The sequence below is a fragment of the Setaria viridis genome, chromosome 8 (assembly GCF_005286985.2).
Source record: "Setaria viridis chromosome 8, Setaria_viridis_v4.0, whole genome shotgun sequence".
In the NCBI taxonomy this organism is placed as follows: Eukaryota; Viridiplantae; Streptophyta; class Magnoliopsida; order Poales; family Poaceae; genus Setaria; species Setaria viridis.
In genome coordinates, this window is record NC_048270.2 from 36,052,392 (window position 1) to 36,062,655 (window position 10,264).

Sequence of the window (10,264 nt, forward strand, 5' to 3'; positions counted from 1 at the left end):
GTCGGCTTAATTCTGTTAGTTATTGTGTTATCATCAAGGAGTTGTCTGGTTATTGTGTTATCATCACTCAGAACTTGACATCTCCAACTATAAAGGCAGTTAGTTATTGTGTTATCATCAAGGAGTTGTCTGGTTCAGTATTGAGATGCATTCTGTTTTTTGGACCTGTTGAGTGCATTCTGTTTTTTGGACCTTGAACCTTGTTGAGTGCATTCTGTTAGCACAAGAACTTGACATAACCTTTTTAACACAAGAAGTTACTGATTATCCAAAATAGTTACTGATTATCCAAAATATTCCTTTTTGCATATGTGCATAGGATCATTAATGCTTGCTGCATATTGCACAACTTTGTAATTGATAGACAGAGAGATATGGATGATTTACTTATACACCAAGTTGATCAAGTAATATCTTTTGAACCTCATGAAGTTCAAAGTGAAGTGGGTATGATTACTAATGTTCAATCAACAAATGAATGGAGCAATTTTAGGGATACCAAAGCTAACCAAATGTTTGCTGATTACCAAGCAAGATGTGGTCAATGTATGATAAATTCTATCATCAATGCATGCTTAAACTTATGATATTTGGTTTTGCTCCTAATATTTTACTAATAACCTTTTGTGAACATTTTTCCTGTAGGATATGGAGAAGGGCAAGAAGTCAGGCTCGGGCAGGGGTTACATTTCTTGGAATGATGACATGGACAAGGCTCTTCTTGACACATTTGTGGAGTACTATAACAAGGGTGACAGATGCCAGAATGGGTGAAAGTCTCATGTCTATACAGCTGCTATCAAGAATGTCCGAGAAAAGTGTAATGTGGATATCTCAAAAGACAATATCATGGCGAGGAACAAGACCTTTGACAAACATTACACTATCATCAATGGTATGCTGGAATCAAGTGGATTTGGTTGGGATTGGAACAAAAATAAAATATCTGTTGATAATGATGCTGTATGGGAAGAATATGTGGCGGTAAGTTTCAAAAACCACTTATTTACTTAAATTTGTTCTTTTGTGCACTCATGTTAAGCCTTAAGCCTACTTTTCCTTATGCGCTATATTTGGTATAAAATGATGTAAGGTCTGTGTTGCTTATGGTTGTTCTAATTGATCTTTCCATTGCTTTATCACGTGGCGTAGCCATAGAGGAAGTGCACTGATGAGTTAACTAGTTAGCCTTACCTTGTGTTTCTGCCGTTTTGGTCGTTTAACTTTTGTGAAGTATGACCAAATTATCAGAGCTGAGGTGTTCTTTTGCAACTTGGTAGTTTTTCGTGCTGAACTGCACCGTGGACTTGACTGTTCTTTGTCGAGCAGTAATTTGGTTGGTTTTAAGCTGCTTCTAGAGTTGGTTGAACTTTCCAAGTTTGTAGTCTTTTCTTACTACGTGTGGCATGGCCAGTGGTTTAAGAAATAATAAACGCCATAATTATAGTGCTGTTAGCTACTTACTATAATTCCATTGTGAGTTCTGCCATGGTAATTGTCCTGGTTAGTGCCTGTTGTCAATGTCAGGGATTAGAAAAGACGTAATTGGATGAGCTCTGTCAAAACTCGTATTGACGATTTAGTGAAGACTTGGATTGCCTGTTGTTATAATTATAGTGCCTGTTGTTATAATTGCCTATAATTGCTCTGTCAAAAGACGTACTTACTATAATTGCCTGTTGTTATAATTATAGTGCCTGTTGTCAATGTCAGGGATTGCCTGGTTAGCAACATATGTTTATATGTTCATTGTTATTCCGTGTGGCTTGAAGTTGGATATATATGTGTTAACCATTTGTTTTTTTGTAGAAAAACAAAGAAGCTTCTGATTATAGGCACAAGACTGTCTTGTACTGGGACTCAATCAGCTTGGTGTTTGGCAAAGACCATGCTACCGGTGAAGCGGCAAGGACTGCAGCTGAGAGCTCAAAAGACATGAGTAAGGAAGATCTTAGTAACAAAGAGCCCACATCATCGGCAACTTCAGGAAGTTTAAAGAGGCAACGGTCAGGCGACTCTTTTACCTCTATGATGGCTGAAAAACTAGACAAGTTTGCTGAAGCACTAAAGGAGGAAGCCCCTAAAGGACCAACATCAAAAGAAATTCTAGACACACTGAATGAAGTACAAGGATTGGATGAAGACACTTTGTTGGACCTATTTGATATCCTGACCGGTGACGCACGCAAGTACGAGTCTCTGTTGGCGCTTCCAGAGAGGATGAGGAAGAGGTGGCTTCTAAAACAGCTCAACAAGTGAAGAAACTAGTTCATCTATATCAAGTGATGGATAATATCTATTGAACTTGTAATAATATGTAGCTCATCTGAAAGTATTATCTTGTATTTTATGTGTATTTTCCTAGCTGGAGGTATGTAACTCGTGTATGATGTGGTTTTCTTCGAAAACAGTGCTAAGTATTAGTCGGAAAACAGTGCTAAGTACTCATCTTTAATTCCTGAGAAAACAGTGCTAAGTACTCATCTTTAAGCTAGGAATTTCGAAGCTATCAGATTTAACCTATATTTTCCAAAGAAGTAGTTTCCTCTCTAATCAACCAAACAATATTTGGAATCTAATTCTAGGAATTAGTTTCTTTGTACATCCAAACAAGAAAATTGAAATGAATCTAATTCTATGGAATTTAATTCCTATTGAATCTAATTGCTAGAATGAGATTCTTAGAATGAGATTCAATTCCATCCTAACAAACGGGCCCTAAGGGAAGTTGCCGGTGCTGGTGAGCCTGTTCATATCCTTGCATACTATGGTACATGCGGTCCATCAAGATATGATGAGTTGTACAGCATGCTATTGAACATCAGAGATGGGAGATACTTACGTGCAAAGAATATGCTGGCAAAGCTAAATAGACTCAAGGTGACGATAAGGTGGGAGCATATAACTAAAATTGCTGGTGAGGGAGCGTGGCACCTGGTCGATTGCATGTAGCAAGATCTTTGTGTTAATAATAGGGCCTGTGTTTTTTGCAGAGGAAGTGAACCATTTGCTGAGACTGTTGTGCAGTTAATTAGTCGTACTGGGGGTATATCTGCACTCGCTCATCCTTGGTCATTGAAGAACCTGGATGAAGTAATCAGGTCTTTAGGTGCTGGCCTTAATGGTATGGAGGTCTACAGAAGTGATGGAAAGGTTGATGGTATGTGTGCTACACACTTACACTTTATGCACTATGACTTGAAATAGAACAGAGGACTCCGGTAGTCCAGTCATGCGCTAAAATTTTATTTGTTGCATACGTTGGTCCTTCTATTGAAAGGTTATTTTGGTCATTACTCATTATGATATTTTAAGTTACATTATATTATTTATTTGTACAGGCTTTAGTGAATTAGCCGAGAAGTATGGACTTCTGAAACTTGGAGGTTCAGATTTCCACGGAAGAGGCGGGAAAGATGAATCTGACACTGGCACGGTCAAGCTTGCTATTACAACTTTGTGCTGTTTCTTGAAGATGGCTAGGCCTATCTGGTCTACTGGTATGAAGGACATCCTACTTAAATTTGCAGAGGAGCCATCTTCTGCAAATCTAGGAAACATAATTAAGTTTGGACGACTTACCAATGCTGATGCTTTTTCTCCAATAAACACTGGTATTGATGTTGTTGATTTCTGCTTATCTTCATGGTCAAGCAATGATGACATGGAAGATGTTGAACTGGAGGAGGTAAGACTGAAGCTGGCCCATTATGCAGCAGAAAGATGACATCAACTACAAAGCCATCTTGAGCAATGTTCCCCCCCTTGTTGCAACTCAATATCTGTGTTTCGCCTTTTCCTTTGCAGCCGATTAGAACTAATATGTTTCTTTACTAGTTGATGACCTTGTTGAAAGTAGGTATGCTGAATCTGGTGGTCTTTGACATTTTAATCAAGAATGTATATTTCATCATAGGGTATCCTGAGTCTGGTCTTCCTGTATGCTTTCTGATGGTATTGTCGCGGTGCTGTACTGCTGTGTACATTGTCGTGCTTCTGTAATATAATGGTTAGGCGTAGCGGTGTATGCATCTGCGTTTTATTGGGCAATGTTTCTTGTTTGGCTTGCACACAAAAAATTTTAATTGATAAAGCAATTCTCAAATCAGTGTTTGGCCTGTGATGTGATAGCTATCTATGTGCAGGTTGTCTCACTATCTGACCTGGCATGGCATGTGATTGGTGAAAACTGGAAAAAAAAACCCTGCTTGATGTTTCATACACCTCAATCTCTCTTGACATACCCCAATTTCGAGGATAGAAACTGCCCATGAGCTGCTTGGAATTTGAAAGACAGAGACTAGACAACCAAACAAAAGCAATTTTTAGCTTCATTTCCTATTACTGTGATAATACATCGGAAATTAATTCCAATTTCTTGATGAGAATGTTGCTGTTCTCCAAGTGACCTCAGTTCTCTGTTACGGTACCCTCTTTAGAAGATTCACAAGTGCCGGATGCATACACACGTCTTGCGATCACAGCCAGTGCTTCGAGTAAGAGAAGCACCCAGCTATTTGTCAGCAAGCCACTTCACTCGCATATCAGAAGCCTTTGAGCTGGCCACTCAGCCCGGCTAACGCTATCCATTTCTCCAACGCTGTGGCTGACGACACAAACGCCGACTTGGAGGATCCAGCATCAAGCTTGTTCACTGCAACGAGAGGGACACACGCATGGAACATTTCAGATTCATGCCGGCAGAAAAAGCATGGATCACTGGAAGATGAATATTCAGGTATGTTTCAGAAATAGAAAGTTCAGATAAAGATCTAGTCCTACAGATCATAAGACTGCACGTATACCTGATGTGAACAATGAGGCCAAGGAGGCGTTGAAGCTATCAACCGTGCTCCTATCCTCTGGGCTCGAGCTGCACTGTTGCACAGAGAACTAAACAGGTCAAGAAAATGTACAAGTTGAGAAGGAAATGAAACAACTGTCTGCAGTGAAAGGGAAGCAATTCAGGATGGATGAGGAAAGACTAACCTTGGAGAAAGCTGCATTGATGTTCTGCACCCACTGGGCATCTGTGCTTGGACCCAGGACGTTGCTCGCGGCTGGGAGATCGTCCTTGTCAATGGCCTGCCTAAATTTGCTCAACTTGTAAATGAGGTCCTGCAAGTACCCTGTGGTTTGTAGTCAAACTACAGCATTACTGCTATTGCAAAGAATCGGAGATTTCCTCTCTCTTTTTCAGGGAAATTTAAAAAAAACTGCATGAGAAGAAGTGGAGGTAAATTCACGGAAAATGTAAATCCACTTACTGACTGACCAGTCTCGGTGCCTGAGGCGCTGATGATCCCTTGCTTCTCCAGGCGCTTCTTCCTGTCCTCCTTGACGTGCTCCAGAAGCTCGATGTCGTCGTCCTCCTCGAGCACAAGGGCCCGCGCGGGGCGGTCGGCGGCAAACGGGGAGAACGACGCCGCCAGGGCGGCGAGCACGCATGACGCCAGGCCGCTCCGTCAGCCGACGATGGCGGCGGCCTCACGCCGGTCCTGGCCTCCCGTTGCTGCTGACGCCTCTGAACTTGGCCCAGCATGCTGCCGCTGGGGGATGCTGCTGCGCTGGCAGCTCCTGCACAGCCGCCGCCGCCGCCACCGCCGCCCGTTGCAACCCTAGCGACTGATTGTAAATGAGGAACCTAGCGACCGATTGGAAATGAGAAGATGAATAAAAGGAAATGTGATGATAATTAAGAAAGATTTGTTTTCCAATCATATCCATATACTACCCATACTACTCATGCATACTACCTATACTACAACTTAAGGTTCCAGTAGTATACAATTAATCTTAACCGTCCAATCCTTACATATGAGTCCTTTTTGAACGGTAGTATAGAGTAGTATTGTTCACCGTAAAAGAGCTCTAGAAGAAATGGTGGTTATGAAGCGAAAGGGAATAGTAGTATACATCAAATAACACGATTTTGGCTCATTGCCCATAACTAATGCTTATATACGTCTTTGTTTCTTATGTACAACACTTGCTAATTTCACTTGTTATTCTACAATTAACTCTGCTTTCCTGCCACATCTACCTACCTCTCTATATAATGCGTCATTCTATGATCTCTGCGTCATTACTCGGTTCTCCTTTATATCAACTGGTAACTTCACATGGAAGATATAAAGCTATTTTTGTTTTTTGAGTAGAGAAGATGCAATATGAGAATACTGCGTACAGTACGTAGAAGATATAAATGTTGACGAGGAGAAGAGAACATATAGGAGGCCGCAAAAAGTGAGACAGCTCAAGTTCTAATTTGTCATCCAGATGTATACATAGTTGACAGATCGACTTGTTATGCAAATAACAGGCCACGTATAGGAGAGGATGGCAACGTTTGAAATGAGAGGCATTAGGAAAAATCAAGGGCCTATGATGTGCAGAGTGCAACCTGTAGGTTTAGGAACTCGTGCTTCTCTCCCCTGGAACAATTCTGACTCACAACTATAAGATCTAGCGTACCGCGAGGAGAAGACGACGGACTCTGTCACTGCGACTCTCCTGGCGAGCATTTATATATTCTAAGGTTTCGGGATCGAGCTTGCATGAGATTCGGCTTGGGTATGGTGTCTCACCTGGAAGGGAAACGGGGTACTCTAACGTTATAGATACGTATCACCGGAAACTTTGAGCAAAGAGGTCACCGATCGTTACCCCAAGACGCGCAGCGCAGCGGAGAGTTGGAGCAGCCGGTCCATGTAAATGCGCATCGATGTAGAGGAAGTAGTCAATCACGATCGTCTCCTCATCCTCTCACCAACAGCCACCTCACACCGTCGTAGCTGCAGCACAACAGCAACATCAGCAGCGCCTCCATGGAGTCCACACGTACGGGGAAGGAACGTCGTGCGCCGGTGTGCTAGCACTGCGCGCTCGGCAGGGGTCTCAGGGTCAGGCCAAGAGGAAGTGGCGGCTAGGGTTGTGGCATGGTGGATTAGTGCGCCCCTAGCCCCACCCCTCATATTTATAGAGCACACTAATAGGCTTCTAGTCTGAAGGCCTATTAGTTACCCTAATCCCTCATGGATCAAATGTTCTATGGGCCTTTAATCCGAATTGTTATGATTGCCTCTTGGGCACATCACCAAAAATCTCCCACTTGCATCACAGACAATCATATAGGCAAGTTCTTCCAATATTCAAACCCTTAAGTGTGTGACCTGTTAGGTTCATGTACAAATGGCTGTGAACGAAAACCGCTTCTGAATCACAAGTAAGCAGCGGTACCTAGCAGGACACTCTCGAATGTACATAAAGATCTTATCGACCTCGACCGAACCTAGTTACATTCATTCACATACTAATCCCTTTGCCACACGATACCAGTCAGACTCAAGGTGAGATATGTGCTACCCTTGTGATAGCTCCACCATTCACTTGATCAAATAGCACTAACCTTTAATCATCATGATTAACTCTTTAATCATATTGGCATGGTCGTGCACTTTCCAATCCAACTATCTCGAGGGGCCTAGAGATATCTCTCCTGTTATTTAGGAGGGGCAAATTCCATATTGATCCACTCACATCACATTCTATATTTCATGATACACCTGGAGACTACTTTTGTAACTATCCAGTTGTCAGTGTTTAGACCCGACAACCTACCGAGAGGTACCCGAGGTAGTGTTTTATGTGTGGAGCTCACCGAGATCAAGAACTCGATGATGAACTTGAACACACGATTTAGACAAGTTTGGGCCGCTTATGTCGCATAATACCCTACATCATGTGTGTTGGTTGTGTTGTATTAATTGAACTTGTTTGGAGGGGGTCCCTGCCTCATCTTATATTACCGGGGGTAGGGTTACAGGTTGGTTGTTTACAAGAATACTCGTCAGATTCGACTAGAGAGTCCTATTCTAATTGCTACGAGTAGTTTCCTAATCCTCGACTAGTTCTTGTCCTCCATGTAGACCATGCCATCCTACACCGTAGTCTCCATGTTTGACACATCTCAGTGAACAGTCCCATATTGTAGGACTGTCCAAACCTTCTAGTGGACCCATATATGTATGGACGACAAGCCTTCAAGTACTTTTTAGTCAAATGTAGCAGTCCCGAGTACTTCTGTAGACATCTCCAACTAGTTTGTGGTGCTCTTTGAGTACTCCATCGGATTGAGTCTTTGAAAGAACTCGAGTACTGCTATGTGGCTAGAATGTGCTCAAGTCTCATAACCTCATTTAACTTGGTCTTGAATTTTCAACCTTGAATTTTATATGGAAGTACGATGAAAATCGCACTCCATATGGAGTAGCCCCCGAGCCTTAGGTTGAATCGAAGAATCAGGCTAAGGGTCAATCTTGTAATTTCACATCTCTTTTACCTTAAAACCCAAAGAAAAACTTTTTAGCCGATGGGCACATGGCACACAGCCCTCGAGCCGTTACACGACTAGTTTGGATATAAGGGTCAACCACTGGTAAACGTGACCGTTCACCAACAGTAACCTTATCTCTTTCAGAGAAAATTTGGAAACTGCTAGCAATAACTTTGGGCGTTTGAAAAACATAATATTCCCGTTAATCTCACCCCGATTTAATTGTGCCGCGGTTATAAATAATGGAGTAATTCATTCTTTCTGTTTCACCTGAGCCATTCTGCCCGTTCATCTTCCTCACTGTAGCCCTCGCACCGCTGCTTGTGATCCTTTGAGCTTTGAGTGCCATCCTCCCCCACCGCTTAGCCCCCGAGCACTACACTTAGATCCAGTTCTTTCATGCATGATGATTATATCTACAAGTGATTCTACATCCCTAGGACAAGCATTTTATCTATCTTATTTACATTCATACTCTCTACCTGTTTTAATCTAGGTCACTAGTTCTTTTGTTAGATCAATCTTATCATATACAAAGAACCTTCAGTTACATAGATTAGCGCTTAGTTAAGCGTGCAAATCCAATTGTTCCACGGATTGATAATACTTGGGGGATTACTCTAAGGGAAGAACTACAACTGATATATACGCTTGCGGTTCATAAATTGACGTGCTAATTGCTGTTAACAAGCTTTTTTGGCGCCGTTGCTGGGAACAAGTCAATTTTGCTACGTTTAACTTTATATTAATTTTTGTTAATCTCTAACACCTAACTTTTTCTCTAGAAAATAAAATCTTTGTTTTTATTTTTGGTGTCTAGATGGCTCTAATCAATCACTACAAGGAGGAAGGAGAAAAGTCGCTAAGGGACTATGCAATTCCATTAACCGATCAATTTGACATGTAGAAATCCGACTTAGTGCTTGCAGCCAAGGAGTACATCTTGGATAAATGGATAATTGACATGGCTCGAAGCAATCCTTTCCAAGGAAATCCATATAGACACATTGAGCGATTCACGATGCTATGCAACACACTACAATAAGATGAAATTCCGCTAGCTTGGTTTAGGTGGAATTTATTCCCGTTTTCACTTGCAGGTGAACCGAGACGATGGTATGCAGAAGTTTCTTTCGATGCGAAGGGAAATTGGGAGACACTAACGATAAAGTTTTGTGAGAGATTTTTCTCTGTTAGCAAACTTCAGAACCTTCGGAAGGAAGTGATCATGTTTGTGCAAGGAAATGATGAAGAAATAGATCAAGCTTGGGACAAATTCAACAGACTACTCGAACAAAAACCTAAACTTGGATTCTCGAGTGATGTGTTGTTGTATACATTTTACTTTTCACTAACCTAAAATACCGGGGCAAAACCCGCGGCTAGGAAGGTCCCCGCTGATTGGCTTAGGAATAAACAATATATGCATACCAGTAAATAAATGGCTAATATGATGCTATTATGCTCCGTCCTTTTGCTGGTGATGCCCAAGACTATTAATAGAATATTCTGGTTCGTTGGCACTCATAGCCTTCATCCGGATATTATGCTATGGTTGGGGATGAGAGGCGTCCGGGATTGTAGATTCGCATTGTTTCAAGATGCATGGGCAGACGTCATCAGACCGGCTATTTCTCCTGTCCGTCTGCCGTCTTTCTATGCCAGTAGCGTGCCAAGCCCCATCTCACCAGCCTCCTACGCAGAGTTGGAGCTTAGGATTGATGCATGGCAGCATCCTTTGAAAAAAGCCTTAGGAGTGGTGCATGGTGATCTGGGGCTGATCCATTGCTAGAGAGTCTCCCACCTTTCAATCTGTTTTGTCTGGCAACAGCCCACCGCTCGAATTGGAAATCAAGATGCACTGGACGGTCAGGTTCTGCAGCAAGTGCAAAGCCTACGGCAGGAAAATAGACTAGTACCCACATGACA

At 42.1% G+C, this 10,264-nt stretch overlaps 1 protein-coding gene and 2 pseudogenes across 1 annotated transcript; 2 read left to right on the forward strand and 1 right to left on the reverse strand.

Moving 5' to 3' along the window:
- The first annotated feature begins 648 nt into the window (after positions 1 to 648).
- Positions 649 to 2,370, forward strand: LOC117866884 (uncharacterized; annotated as a pseudogene).
- Positions 2,371 to 2,808: 438 nt separating this feature from the next.
- LOC117834599 (uncharacterized) lies at positions 2,809 to 3,727 on the forward strand. The gene is made up of 3 exons (XM_072290321.1): positions 2,809 to 2,891; positions 2,994 to 3,160; positions 3,342 to 3,727. The coding sequence occupies exons 1-3, from the start codon at positions 2,809 to 2,811 to the stop codon at positions 3,725 to 3,727; spliced, it is 636 nt and encodes a 211-aa protein (XP_072146422.1).
- A 492-nt stretch (positions 3,728 to 4,219) lies between these two features.
- LOC117834600 (thylakoid lumenal 16.5 kDa protein, chloroplastic-like) lies at positions 4,220 to 6,722 on the reverse strand (annotated as a pseudogene).
- Positions 6,723 to 10,264: the final 3,542 nt, after the last annotated feature.

Bases quoted from the DNA above. Each gene is read 5' to 3' on its own strand.
- LOC117834599 (XM_072290321.1), top strand. From the start codon at position 2,809: ATGCTATTGAACATCAGAGATGGGAGATACTTACGTGCAAAGAATATG. The intron at 2,892-2,993 runs GTGGGAGCATAT...TGTTTTTTGCAG, and splicing joins AGACTCAAGGTGACGATAAG to AGGAAGTGAACCATTTGCTG. The intron at 3,161-3,341 runs GTATGTGTGCTA...TTATTTGTACAG, and splicing joins AAGTGATGGAAAGGTTGATG to GCTTTAGTGAATTAGCCGAG.